This window comes from Gymnoscopelus microlampas (genome assembly GCF_963454915.1).
Source record: "Gymnoscopelus microlampas genome assembly, chromosome: 12".
Lineage (NCBI taxonomy): Eukaryota > Metazoa > Chordata > Actinopteri > Myctophiformes > Myctophidae > Gymnoscopelus > Gymnoscopelus microlampas.
Genome location: NC_139949.1, coordinates 51778335 through 51793919, shown reverse-complemented (window position 1 = coordinate 51793919; position 15585 = coordinate 51778335). Strand labels below are relative to the sequence as shown.

The 15585-nt window shown below is 41.0% G+C and overlaps 2 protein-coding genes across 3 annotated transcripts in view; one reads left to right on the top strand and one right to left on the bottom strand.

Annotated features, from left to right (window-relative positions):
• LOC311056904 (WD repeat-containing protein 44-like) overlaps positions 1-12115 on the bottom strand; it is a 55708-nt gene extending 43593 nt beyond the window's left edge. For both annotated transcript variants that reach the window (XM_084073749.1, XM_084073750.1), the window contains exons 1-3: positions 11559-12115; positions 5639-5672; positions 2984-3061 (exon numbers count right to left, since the gene is read on the bottom strand). In XM_084073749.1, coding sequence (XP_083929875.1) covers positions 2984-3061; positions 5639-5672; positions 11559-11647 — 201 coding nt within the window. In that variant the 5' untranslated portion in view covers positions 11648-12115. The remainder of the gene's footprint in view (positions 1-2983; positions 3062-5638; positions 5673-11558) is intronic.
• Positions 12116-13051: 936 nt separating this feature from the next.
• LOC311057433 (zinc finger protein RFP-like) lies at positions 13052-15585 on the top strand (the record flags this gene model as incomplete). The annotated part of the gene is made up of 2 exons (XM_084074392.1): positions 13052-13058; positions 14603-15585. 2 exons carry the CDS (start codon positions 13052-13054, stop codon positions 15583-15585), a joined length of 990 nt encoding a protein of 329 aa, XP_083930518.1.

The window sequence follows — 15585 nt, the reverse complement described above, 5'->3', positions numbered from 1 at the left end:
AAAATCTTCTCTTATGGGGGTCCCTGGCATATCTTTTTCAAATGGGGGTCCGCGGCCAAATGTATATCAATTTAGGGGTCCTTGGCATGAAAAAGGTTGAAAACCACTGGTGTAAAGTAACTATGTACATGGACTCAAGTACTGTACCTACAAGTACAATTTACAAGACATATCTTTACTTTACTTGAGTAATTCCCATTTTCAATACTTTTACTTCTAAGGGGCGGCAGTGGTTCAGGGGTAGAGTGGCCGGGTTAGAGTGAACTGGAAACCGCAAGGTCGATCCCAGGCTCCCACAGAGTTAGTGTGGAAGTGTCCTTGAGCAAGACGCTGAACCCCTAATTGCTCCTGATGAGCAGGTTGGTGCCTTGCATGGTTTCCTCCTTCATCAGTGTATGAATGTTTGTGTGTGAATGTGTGTATGAATATGTGTGTGAATGTGTGAATGTAATGCACAATCTATGTAAAGCTCTTTGGATAAAAGCGCTATATAAATGCACCATTTGCCATTTACTCCACAACATTTCAGAGGCAAATATTGTACTTTTACTCCACTACAATTATTTGAAAACTTTAGTTACTTTGTAGATTTTGATTATTATTACAAAACAACCACTTCAGCTCTGTATACATTTCGGCCATTTGAAAAAAGCCAATCTACAAGCTCACACTGGCCACGGTTACATGGACCATCATGTATTCATTCAGAATGAATTCATTCCGAATGAACTCATTCTGAATAGAGGAATCTGATCCACTCACCTGTTTACATGGGACCTGAATAAAAGTATTCCTCGTTTACATGACCAAAGCATTCATTCAGAATATAACTTTTGACATGCGCAAAGTGTTTCCCGCCTACGCCCGGGCATGGACCACGGGCCACTACCCGGAGCAGAGCTTCCCCTGGTGGGCATGGGAGGAGGCAATAGCCCCCTTGTGCCTCCGCGGCGGAGGTCTATTGGTCTTACCAGGCAGCGTTGTATGCGGTGCAAGCCTGTGTTCCTTTGTCATCGCCGTTTTAATGCAAAAGTAGCAGATCTACAAGTTCAGACCAGTTTCTTTTTTTGTATTGGTACCAGACACGGTAAAACGTAGGCTAGCCGAGTATTTGTCACATTTCTCATGTAGGTACCGTACGATGATGTCATCGCGCATTCGCACATGGTCATTATAATAATAAATAATAATACTTAAACACCGGACCGCTCATGGTCATTATAATAATAAATGGAGAGAGAGAGAGAGAGAGAGAGAGAGAGAGAGAGAGAGAGAGAGAGAGAGAGAGAGAGAGAGAGCGCAAGCAACACTACAGTCTATGAAACAAGGCACGCTCATTTATGGCAAAAGTACAAAAGTATTGGCATCAAAATATACTTAAGTAGAAAATAAGCTACTCATTATGCCGAGTGTCACGTTTTCTTGTATTATTATGAAAAAGCTTTGAAACATGCTGTAACTCATTCACTGTGACGAAAACCCTCTTTCTGCGCCGCGTAGCGCGCGGTGCGCACACGGGGTCTGTTCATAAAGGTAGGCTATAATATAACGGGTCTTTCGCCCTAAAACACAATCGCCCCGGGTCAAAATCCAGCCACCATGGAGCAGCCGTGGATGGCCCGCTCAACGACCGTTCCGGCTGCCCATGTAGGCTAATGAATTGATGAAGACTCATCTGTTTTCGCTGCAGTTGCGCCCTAATAATGTTGTTTTCATTTATTTTTGTTCACGTATGCTATTAAAATAATGCAGCTATTGCAGTATTGGGCCTTAACATGCGATTAAAATGTATATGTATTTTGTCCCTCATATATAAAATAAATAAAAATAATAAAATAAAATCTGATTTAAAATTGAAACTTGCATGCTGATCAATGTGTTTCTGTGCTTACGTGTGGACAGGGATTTCTTTTTTTTAATCTTTGTCATGTGGCCAGGGATTCTTTTTAAAAACTGCGGACTAAAATACCTGTTTAGAAAAAGATACATAAGTGTAGCCTAGGCCAGCAATCCTCGGAGCGTCCGTTCTCCTGGACAAGTCTGGGCTTAACCATTACAGGCTTATTAAATGACGCTATTAGAATCATTAATTTTATCCCGCAGGAGCGAGCGCTTCTCAGCACCAACCGTGGCCGAATTAGAGATTTGATAGGTCATTTTTGGACAATTCTGACAGCCCTACTAAGCACGGACATGCGCAAAGGAATGCATGTATTCCAAACAGACAGGAGCGTTTGGAATAAAGTGTTTACATGGTCAATTCCGATTGATTTAACCCGATTCAAACGGTCTATACCACCCCTCCTATTCCGAATGAAAATGCATTCGGGTCAGACTGGAATGGAATATTCTATTCCAATTGGGGTGTTTATATGAGCAAATCTATTCGGAATGAATTCATCCATTCATTCATTCCGAATAGAAGTGTATTCATTCCGAATACAACTGTCCATGTAACCGTGGCCAATGTGACGCAATGTGACGCATTGTGAGCTTGTAGGTCTGCTATTTTCAAATGATTTTTATGAATTTTATACATTTGAAAACGTAATTATAAAAAAAAAAATTATACCAATACTTTTGTACTTTTACTCCAGTAAATTTAGAATTCCGAAACATTTACTTGTAAATGGTAAATGGTACATTTATATAGCGCTTATATCCAAAGCGCTTTACATAGATGTACATTACATTCACACACACGGTGGAGGAAGCCATACAAGGCACCAACCTGCTCATCGGGAGCAATTAGGGGTTCAGCGTCTTGCTCAAGGACACTTCCACACTAACTCCAGCCCGGGATCGAACTGGGAACCTTTCGGTTTCCAGTTCACTCTACCCGGCCACTCTACCCCTGAGCCACTGCCGCCTACTTGTAACAGAGTATTTCTACATTGCAGTATTGGTACTTTTTTACTCAAGTAACATATTTGAGTACTTTTTCCACCACTGACAGTGGGAAAGGTAAAAATGAGAGTCAGACCTGAAGGGAATCATCTGGATGAGAGTCGTTTGGAGCCGGTCCAACAGTGGCCTCTGGTGGTGCTGGATTCACCGTTCTCTGCGGGGGGAGGAGGGGGGGGGGGGTATACGGTACGTTACGGTCAACTCTCAGTCCACAGGGTGCATTCAACCTGCTTTAGGGTACGGTCACACACACACACACACAACTCAAACAGTCGAGTCCCGGTTCACTTCCAATCTAGGCAAGCAAATATTATTTTCACATTTTCTCTTCAAGATCTTTTTTGAAAATAGCAGATCTACAAGCTCACAACGCGTCGCGGATGCGACGCGTTGTGAGCTTGTGGATCGGCTATTTTCAAATAGCCTATGCACTGTATTATAGGTTTAAAGTGCTCATGTAGCCTATAGTCGCTTCTTTTGGGCTCGCTTTCATAGAACTGGCTGCTTATTTCTCTCACAAAACTCTGGCAACGGTGGTTCTACGGCTCTGCACCAGAGCCGACGTGAGCCATGATGACATCACACGTTTTGCGGATTCCCCCATATTGCATGTTACCATGGAGACACGAGGCGGAGCGTTTTCAAAGATTTCCACTCAGGAAGGTGGTTTTCACTTTGTTGCGGTTTCAACCCCGGATAGCGCCGTGGCCGTCTAAACGAACGGCACATATGATATTTTATGTTGACGTTTCCCTCTATAGACCGTTGTCGTCTAAACAGGGCCTAAGACTAGACAAGATTAGACTGATCACACCACACCTTAATCTAAATACACCCCCTTTATTAATTTGATTAGCTGCAGATGTGTTTTTATCCTATTTGTATTTTATTTATTATTGACACTTAAGAAAAATAAACCTACAAACTCCCCCTAGGGTTATCAAGACCCTTTAAAAGAGGTTAAACTGCCTCAGAATTGCTTTAAGTACTTAAAAATGTTTTCATAGGTTAATAAGACTGGAAGCTTTTATTGGTTTGATTTTCCATTACCCAACAAAACTTGTAACCAGTCTTTCTGGTTTCATGTAGTGAGGAGAAAGTCAAGAGCTTCTTTAACAACATACTGGATGACTAGTGTTTTCCACTGAAATGATTTATTATGCACGACAGTTTAGTGTCACTTTCCCTGCTGTGCTAAGTGAGTCACTAGCAAGGGGCTGACAGTGTTCCAAAGTAAACAACAACACTGAATGCATTCTAAGTGATTTAGGCCTTAGCTAATGACTTCACCTTGAAGTGTGTCAGAGTAGCATCAGAGAAACGTTATGGTTCCCTCTGGAGAGTGAAACACGGTTCTATTGCAAACGAGTGCAAGGAATAAACTACATTCTTACATTGTATCAATGAAGGTGAATCCAGAACTCATGGTTGTATGACAAAAATCCAAGCGCATTTATATATTCAGTATTTATCCGAGAATGTTGTCAAGAGCCATTTTAAATCAAACCCTTAAACCCTATAATATATTTAGCTGGTCGGTCTCTCCCAGAGCTCTGTACTTAGCCTGCTCCTTATTTTCCCCCTCTACGACAATCTCTTCCACCCAAAAAATAGCAGATCTACAAGCTCACAACGCATCGCGTTGCGATGCGTTGTGAGCTTGTAGATCTGCTATTTTCACTGAATGTTGTTCACCCCAGAACAAGGACACTGTACGGTTCATGGGGTTCATTCCCTTGATCAACGTAACCGACGAGGAATGTGAGAGTCAGCTGTGTCGTTGTTGTTGCGACAATATTTCTGTGTTTCAAGAATAATCATGACAGGGTCATATTGCTAAAGGAGAACTGGTTGAGCTAGAACAGTGTTTTTTTAACACTCAATTAAGGCGACACGGTCCATTATTTATTCGGCATTTGAGCCACGGATTCATCACCGTTTGATGAGATTTAGCCTCTCAGACCCAAGACAAAGAATATTTTGTTATCGATGGATAAGATGTTGTCCATAATTCCATCCATGCTGTATTGATGTTGCTTCCATAGGAGAGATAAGAGGAAAAAAACAAAAAACAATTCTTCTACATTCTCTAATTGTGTAGATTTCTTGTAAATTAAGTAATGCAGATGTTTAACAATAACCACTCTCTTGAAAGTGGTTTAATTTTACACTGTCAAGAGTTATAGATCTATAAGGGTCCATTTGGTTACCAACTCTCCATCATTTAGCTGGGGACCACGTGGAACCCCCTTAATTGAGACCTGAAGCCGATTCTAAAAACGCCTTCTAAAACCTAACCTAAAATTTCTGAAAACGTTCAAATTCTTACTAAAAAAATGAATACAAAATTATGTTACTATATGTATAGCAACAACTAATGAGACACAGAGGTGGCTCCCGGATTCAAAGGTATAACAACGTATAGGTGGCAGCAGGTCTAAATGGGTTAAGGACCACTGGTGGTCCCCGGACCACTGGTTGAGAACCACTGAGCTAGAAGATATTAAGATATATCCTCTCTGTCGGGTAGAAACCTCATATGTCCAATGATTACAATTCAAAAATAGCGAAAGTAGCAGATCTACAAGCTCAAAGCGTGTCGCTTCACGCCACATTTCAATGCTGTTGTGTGATGCTGTAGTATGATCAAGTAGGACGATATAATAGATTATCTTTAGTCTAAAAATAGACATGGTTCTTTATTCAACCCACTGTTATCTAATCAACCTACCTGACTCGATGGAATGACAAACTTTGCAGGCGACCTGAAAGGCAAAAGAGAAACAGTTTAGAACAGTGGTTCTCAAACTTTTTCATGTCAAGGACCCCCAAATTGACACTTATTAGCCTGTGGACCCCCATTTGAAAAGATATGCCAGGGACCCCCCATAAGAGACGATTTTTACGGCTCTAGCAGTGATTCTCAACCATTTTAATTTCAAGGACCCCCAGTTTGACATGCATTTAGGCTACGGACCCCCATTTAATGGCATTTATATCTCTGGGACCCCAATTCATATTGTAAAGTCAATGTTAATTTAACTCTGAGAGTGTCCAAATGGAACCAAATGGACCCGTGAGGGTCCATTTGGTTCCATTTGGACACTCTCAGAGTTACAGACCCATAATGGTCCGTTTGGTTCCTATCCATCATTTAGCTGGGGACCCCCTGGAACCCCCTCAAGTACCCCTGGGGGTCCCCGGACCCCACTTTGAGAACCAACGGTTTAGAACATGTTTGACATGGAGAAATGAATGAAAATCCATCCTAGTATTATCTTTAAAAAACAGTTCAATCAATATGTTTCAAAGGTGAACTATTTTCTGAAAGAAGAAAGCTGTGTTCCTGTGATGTCATTGGGCAGAACCCTCTGGGGGTTTAGATGACAAACGGTAAAGATGCATGTTGAAACATTAAGCCTAATTCGTTGTTTGTCGCGCCCTGTTGGCAGCCAGCCAACATGAAGGTATAATACATCCTGCATTAAGCAAGTCTTACTGGTGATGACAGACAAGACTGCTGTCCATTTTAGACGGTGCATACATTCTTATTAGGAAGCTTTTTTTCTTTGACGTATTTACATTTTATGCTGCGTTCACACTGGCTACAAGCCATGTCTTTGGAACAAAAAGACATGGAGATAGGTCTAATAGAAATGTTAACTTCCTGTTGATTTTGCTATTTTTATTAAGAAGAAACCCCGGACTGGATCCACGGACCGGATCCCGATCTTCTAATAGTAAAATCAGCAGGATGTTGACATTGTTATGAAAAAAACAAACAGTAGTGGGTTTGGTGATGTTCTATATTGTCTGAATCAACTTTGTTTGTGTTCGTTTACGTGCTAAAAGAGTGACTTTGAGAGCTGTTTAACCATCGCATTGTGAGCTTGTACTGTAGATCTGCTATTTTCAAAAGATTTCTATACATTTGAAAACTTGAAATGGGACATTCTGCACAATTTGTACTTTCTACTTTTGGTACTTTAAGTACATTTTTGTACCAACACTTTTTCTCAAGTAAATTTTTAATTCCAAACTTTTACTTGTAACAGAGTATTTCTATATTGCAGTTATGATACTTTTACTTAAGTAAAACGTATGAGTACTTTTTCCACCACTGGTAACACCATGAACCAGCGTGTTGTGCAAAAAGCCACTCTGTAGCAGCGTATAAGCTGCTGACTCTTGGTCATTTTGTAGCCTGTGCAGCTTCTACTGCTGGGCAGTGTGTGAACGCAGCATTAATCTGTCGTACCAAGCACAAGTTATATTGACGCGTAAAAGAAAAGAAATGACACAGCCTAGCATAAAGAGCAATAACATCACTTTGGTAGAGGGTTGGGTTGTGTAGTTAGTTACCATGTTAGTGTCCATGATGTAAGTCCACATGTAACTCTAATCAACGGAGGAATGGAGCAAGATCTCTGGCCAATATTTGGAGTCACATCATGACAAGAGAACTACACATCCCAAACCTACACCAACGTGTCCCTACGCTTTAAGCCATTAAAACCAGGAACACATCTGTGTAACCACTTTAACCATTATTTTATGCTTTGGCTATTAAAAAATAGCAGATCTACAAGCTCATAGCGCTGTGAGTTTGTAGATGTGCTATTTTTTTGAAAAATTGTCAACATTTGTAAATTTGCAAATCTTTGAATATATTTATATATTTTTTAAAACAAACATTTTTAACTCAAATGTTTTCTTCTGGGGAGGTCTCTGGCACAACATATTTTGAGATGGGGGTCCACGGCCAAATACATATCATTTTGGGGGTCCCTGACATTAAAAAGTTTGTGAACCACTGATATTATAGCAAAATAAGTTTTTCCAAGACATTTGTAGAATCCCCCAGAAGTTAAAAACAATGTTTCTAAAATAGCAGATCTACAAGCTCATAGCACTCAGTGCCGCGCTATGAGCTTGTATATTTGCAATTTTTTGCGAATATATTTTTTATTAAAGAAATTTAAAATGATGCTTTCCCGGTCTAAATGGGTTAATACCATTTGGCATACCTATACTGTTTTCAGATGTGCAATTAAACATTCATGTTACTCTGTTGACATCATATCTTCCTTCCTGTTTCACTGCATAGATAGCTAGCATGACAATTCAAAAGAAACCTCTCTGAGTCTAGGTCACCCACAATAATGGCAGAGTCTTTCATGTCTTTATCCCATTCAGTCTGGGAACACTGTGTCATTTGAGATCTTTTTTTTATAGCTATAACCATTATGTTATACTTTAGGATATTCAAAAATAGCTCATAGCTTGTAGATCTGCTATTGTTTTTTGAAGGATCGTGAAAATGTGTGCAAAATGAATATATATATATTTTTTAAAGCATTTTTTTTTAGCTCAAATCTTTGCTTCTGGGGGATTCTAAAAATGTCTTCTAAATCCTAACAGTTTTTTTCTGAAAAACAAAAACTTATGTTTCTATAATATCAGTAGTTCACATGTATTTATTTTTCCATGGTCCCCCCCATCTAAAAAAAGTATTGTTCCAGGGACCCCCAGTAGCAAAGATTTGAGTTAAAAATGTATATATATATTCAAAGATTTGCACACATTTTCACGATTTATTTTTCAAAAATAGCAGATCTACAAGCTTGTAGATCTGCTATTTTTGAATAGCCAAATAAATGTAAAATGACACAGACGCGTTCCTAGATGGAATGGGTTACACTAGCGTACAGGTACGGTTCTATCAGAAACATTCCAACTGGTCTGGTCTGCTAGGGGAAGGAAGGTCACTTTCACCACAGGAGGAAAACACTCTGCTGACTTGGCTCTGAGTTCTAGCTTTCGGACAGAGAACCGTTGCACAAATATTGACTAAAGTGTCCCAGGCAGGGCAGGCCCACATAAACAGCATGTGACTGGCACGTAAAGGTTGGACTTTCGCTTTACTTTACCTTTACACACACGCGCAGTCGCGCACACGCACACACACACACACACACACACACACACACACACACACACACACACACACACACACACACACACACACACACACACACACACACACACACACACACACAAACAGTAAAACAAAATCCTCAAGTGTTTTGTTTATATCCAACTTGTAACTCTGAGAGTACCAAACAGGACAATTGGCCGTTTGGTACCAGTGCTGAAAAGTAATTAATTATATGTACTCAAATACTGTACTTAAGTACAATTTTGGGGTATTTTCACTTTACTGGAGTAATTCCAATTGTCACTACTTTTACTTCTACTCCACTACATTTCAGAGGCAAATATTGTGCTTTTACTCCACTACATTTATTTGAAAACTTTAGTTAATAGTACAATTGTACATTTTGATTATCATCACTAGCCACTTCAACCCTATATACATTTCGGCCATTTGAAAATAGCAGATATACAAGCTCACAATGCGTCGCATCGAGCTTGTAGATCAGCTATTTTAAAATTATTTTTATACATTTGAAAACTTGTAAAATGGGACATTCAGCACAATGAGTACTTTATACTTTTGGTTAAAGTACATTTTGATACCAATCATTTTTAACTCTAAATTGCAGTATTGATACTTTAACTTGAGTAAAAAAATGTAGTAATTTTTCCACCACTGTTTGGTAGACTCTCAGAGTTAAATGAACAGAGGTTTCCACTGTGTGTGTGCGTGTGCGTGTGTGTGTGTGTGTTGGGTGCCTTTCCTGGCGCGATCCGACTTCTGGGAAGCTTTAGACGGGCCCCAGAGGAACCAATTAAAAAGCCAAATCCACCCAACATTATGTTATTGCACAATCTAAACCCTTTAAGACCGTGGGAAGCATCCGTGTCATTTTAAGATTTCTTTGGCCATATACAAAAATAGCAGATCTACAAGCTCATAGCGCTATGAGCTTGTAGATCTGCTATTTTTTTTAAATAGTTAAAACAATTTGTGCACATCTTTGATTATATATATATATTTTAAAGTGAAGATTTTTAACTCAAATCTTTGCTTCATGAGGGTCCCTGGAACAAAACATTTTGAGATGGGGGTCTGTGGCCAAATACATATCATGTGTACGGGGACCGCGGACCACAATCTCAAAATGTTTTGTTCCAGGGACCCCCCAGAAGCAATGACTTGTGTTATAAATATAAATATAAATGTTCGCTTTAAAAAATATATATATATTCAAAGATTTGCACACATTTTCACGATCTTTCAAAAATAGCAGATCTACAAGCTCATGGTGAGCTGAAATCATAAAAATGACAGACTCTATCCCGGTCTTAATGGATTAAATTGGTCCCAGAGGAACCAATTAAAAAGCCAAATCCACCCAACATTATGTTATGACACGATCATAACCATCTGTAAGCCTCTGTAAGGTCTGCTTATGACTGAGTCATGACTAGGCCTGTTCAGACGGGAACACAGCTTCTAGTCTTTGGTCATATTATGATTTAAGTCTTATTAACGGTCTATGATGTACATTATATGCGGTAGCTTCATTAAACAGTCACTACGCTATACACAAGTTAAGTCGCACGCGCACGCACACACACACACACACGCGCACACGCACACACAATAACCGTTATCACACTGATATGGGAACTGAAACATGATCTTGATAAAAAGCCACTTAAGCAAGACAGTTGCTGACATATACGCACGTACACAAGCACGTACGCACGCGCACACACACACACACACACACACACAGATTAGATTAAAAGGCACTATGCAAGACAAATTGGTGACTGACAGACAGGAAGACAGGTAGGCAGGCAGCATAACAGTTACTGTAGATTAGATTAAAAGCCACAAAAGCAAGACAAATTGGTGCCACCCCCCCAACACACACACACACACACACACACACACACACACACACACACACACACACACACACACACACACACACACACACACACACACACACACACACACACAGCATAAAGGTTAGATTCGATTTGATTAAAAGTCACTGAGCAAGACAACTTGGTGACAGACAGACAGACAGACAGACAGACAGAGTCACTGATCATCACAGTAACATAAAGCTGATCTTTCCTGCTCTGAACTCTGAACATAATAAATAACAATATTATTACACTTTAGGAGAAACGATGAAGTTCACATCCTCTGAACATATAATAATAAATAACAACATTATTACACAGACAGACACACACACAGACAGAGAGACAGACAGACACACAGACAGACAGACAGAGACACAGACAGACAGTCAGTCACACAGAGAGACAGACAGACAGAGACACAGACAGAGACACAGACAGACAGACAGACAGACAGACAGACAGAGACAGACAGTCAGTCACACAGACAGACAGACAGACAGAGACACAGACAGACAGACATACAGAGACACACACAGACAGACAGACAGACAGACAGACAGACAGAGACACAGACAGACAGTCAGTCAGTCACACAGACAGACAGACAGACAGAGACACAGTCAGTCACACAGACAGACAGACAGACAGACAGAGACCCACAGACAGACAGACAGACAGACAGACACACAGAGAGACAGACAGAGACACAGACAGACACAGACAGACAGACAGACAGACAGACAGACAGACAGACAGACAGACAGACAGACAGACAGACAGTCAGACAGACAGACAGGTCTTACACTAGAGGAGAAGGGGAGGAGTTCACATCCTCTGGAGCATCGTAGAACTCCTCGGTGTCGCTGGTGTCAGAGGTCACGGGGTCATCCATGATGATGCTTTACCCTAAACTAACTCAACTTTAATCAGTTAGCTACAGTTAGCTGCTAACCTGCTATCAGCACACACACAGGTGCACACATACGTGCATGCGTGCACGCGCCCGTGGGGCACACGAATCTAATCCAATAAAAAAAGCCCTTTGATGTGCCGCCGAATCCTCCAGAAACAGTGATTTATAGATCTGTTATAAACGTCATCACGCCATCATAACGCTGTGACTGTGAGCTAGCCTAGCATAGCTAGCTAGCTGGTTAATGCTATCTCTATGTGTCTAACGGACAGTCACACTAACGGTTTGTTTGTAGTTCTTTAAGGCTTCCGGCGGCGGTTGGTTGTAGTTCTTCTTAAAGCAGTGTGTAGATGAATGTGTTCCTCATAGAGACACAGGTTTAGTTTATATAATATAACTCTATACAGACACAGCTAGCACAGAGGGTTAGCCACCAGCAGGCTAACTGACAGACACTAGTGTAATAATGACAAACAAACCCCACAGGGCGGGGCTAGGAGCATAGGGTAGGTTTTTTTACCCCTGCTTGAGGTGACATTAGGCAGATTTAGACCAGTGGTTCCCAACCAGTGGTCTGGGGACCACCGGGTGGTCCTTGAGGAGTTTCCAGGTGGTCCCCAGCTAAATGATGGAGAGTTGGTAACCAAATGGACCCTTATAGATCTTTAACTCTTGAGAGTGTAAAATGAAACCAAATGGACCGTCACCCTTACCTTACGGGACGGGTCCATTTGGTTTCATTTTACGCTCTCAAGAGTTAAATTATTGTTAAACATCTGCCTTACTGAATTTACAAGAAGTCTACACCAGGGGTCTTCAACGTTTTCAGGCCAAGGACCCCCTAGCTGAGAGAGAGATAAAGCAGGGACCCCCCTCTATATTGTATAAAATTGTGTTTCAGATTCAACTTTTTTTTGTTTACTTATAATTTGATTCCCGTCTCCTACCGGCTAATGTATCCGGTAGGAGACACAAAGTAGATTATTTGTGTCTCCTACCGGAAATACACACGGTCATCAAATTATTGTCTTAGGAATGCCACAAAAACTAAAATAAATCCATGAAATCAAGGCTTCATGGTGTGTGTAATTGATAGAAAATAAGTATTTTTTTGGGTGAACTCACACAATTTTAAACAATATAGAGGGGGTCCCTGCTTTATCTCTCTCTCAGCTAGGGGGTCCTTGGCCTGAAAACGTTGAAGACCCCTGCGTTAAACAGTTCACTGGTTCTCTAACTTGTTCCTGTCAAGGAAAAGGACCCCCACATTTGATATCGATATTTGGCCACGGACCCCCATTTGAAAAGGAAAATGTTCCAAACATTTAAACATTTTTTCAAAAATAGTAGATCTACAAGCTTGTAGTGCGGCAGCACGAAGTGATGTGCCGTGAGCTTACATCTGCTATTTCTTAAATGGATAAAGTGATTAAAATGATTGTGATGCTTCTATTGACAATTACATTTTGGGTTTAATCACTTCCAAAATGTCGTCCATGCTTTTGAGGATTTCGAAAATGTGCCATTTTTCTCTCCACCGAAAACAGCAGATCTACAAGCTCATGTGTCGTGTTGCCTTGGGTCTTTTGGCTATTTTCACACGTCAGGATTAAGTGGTAAACATCCAGCTAGAGATCAAATCTAAGCTTCTTCTGACATTTTTGTTTTTATTTGAATCCATGACAAATCACAAAATACCTTCAACACAACAAACTGTGTATTAAAACAACATTGTATTAAACACTTAATTAAACCCCAGCATCGGTATTGTGAGGAAAGCTTTCGCTGAAAATAGCAGATCGACAAGCTCACAACGCGACGCGTTGCGTGGCGTTGTGAGCTTGTCGATCTACTATTTTCAACAAAAGCTTTCCTCATAATTACAGAAAACAGAAAATAAACTAGTAGTATTGAGCCCTGAGGGACTCCGGTTAACCATATGAGGTGTACGTTTTAAAGGTAAAATAAGTACCCCATGTATACAGGACACAGCATCATACACTGAGCCTCAGACTGACTGATATACAGTCACCATGTCGCCCTCTAGTGATTAACTTCAAAGCTGTGAGAAAAAATAAAACACTATATTTTAGTTTAGTGTGAATGTGACAGTTGCCTTATTTCACTGGATGTAGTTTTGTGCATGCAGTACAGTATGAATTAAAGACATTTTTGTTTTTTTGCAAAGTTTTGTTCTATTTAAAGTTTGCTTTGCAGTGCTTTCTCTCTGCTATTTAAAGTTGTTCTAGTTTATAACTGTAGAGACTCTAAAACAACAGCTCATGTGTAGACGTACACAGCTGTAGTTGCACAGTGGTGTCCTTATTTCACATGAAATTCATTTGCTGTTAAGGAAATGAATGAAGTTGAGTCTGACATTTAGCACACACTCTTATCCAGAGTCACTTACACTCACACGTAAAAAATAAAAGTTCAAAAAGGGAGAAGAGTGTAGGACGTGTGGAGTGTTGTCCAGGGTGTTTTAGAGAAGAGAGAAGAGTGTAGGACGTGTGGAGCGTTGTCCAGGGTGTTTTAGAGAAGAGAGAAGAGTCTAGGACGTGTGGAGCGTTGTCCCGGGTGTTTTAGAGAAGAGAGAAGAGTGTAGGACGTGTGGAGCGTTGTCCAGGGTGTTTTAGAGAAGAGAGAAGAGTCTAGGACGTGTGGAGCGTTGTCCAGGGTGTTTTAGAGAAGAGAGAAGAGTCTAGGACGTGTGGAGCGTTGTCCAGGGTGTTTTAGAGAAGAGAGAAGAGTGTAGGACGTGTGGAGCGTTGTCCAGGGTGTTTTAGAGAAGAGAGAAGAGTCTAGGACGTGTGGAGCGTTGTCCAGGGTGTTTTAGAGAAGAGAGAAGAGTCTAGGACGTGTGGAGCGTTGTCCAGGGTGTTTTAGAGAAGAGAGAAGAGTGTAGGACGTGTGGAGCGTTGCTACTGAGCTCAGTAGAGCTCAGTAGGAAAGATGCAGACAGAGATATAGTAGACGGTGTACAGGTCTTCACTGTTCTGATCAGCTGTATTGAGAGAAACCAGGCTGAGCTCATTGATGTGATTGAAGAGAAGCAGAAGACAACAGAGAAACAGGCTGAAGGCTTCATTAAAGATCTGCAACAGGAAATCACTAAATTAGAGAAGAGAAGCTCTGAGCTGAAGCAGCTCTCACACACTGAAGACCACCTCCACCTCCTCCAGAACTTCAAATCCATCCACACCCCTCCACTCACCAAGGACTGGACAAAGCTTGTCCATCAGTCTTCACATGTGGGAACTTTGAGGACAGCTGTGGCTCAGTTGGAGAAGACACTCAGTCGAGAGATGGAAAAGAAGCTGTGTGTTGCTGAGCTGAGGAGGATCCAGCAATATGAGGTGGATGTAATTCTGGACCCTGATACAGCACACGGCAAACTCATCCTGTCTGAGGATGGAAAACAAGTGAGTTGTGGAAACGTAAAGAAGGATCTCCCAGACAACGCAGAGAGATTCTCTCGATATGCCAATGTCTTAGGAAAACAAAGCTTCTCAGGAAGGTTTTACTTTGAGGTTCAGGTTAAAGGGAAGACTGAGTGGAGTTTAGGAGTGGCCAGAGAGTCCATCAACAGGAAAGGTTTTAACATACCAAGTCCCAACAATGGTTACTGGACTATCGTGTTGAAGAATGGTAATGAGTACTGGGCTGCTGCTGACACTGATGTCCTCCTCCCTGTAAGAGAGGAGGTCCAGAAAGTGGGAGTGTTTGTGGATTATGAGGAGGGTCTGGTCTCCTTTTATGATGTGGAGACCAGAGTTCATCTCTACTCTTACACTGGCTGCACCTTCACTGAGAAACTCTTTCCATTCTTCAGGCCATGTACTAATGATGGTGGTAGAAACTCTGCTCCACTGATCATCACTCCTGTCAATCACATTATTGACAGGATTAATGATTAG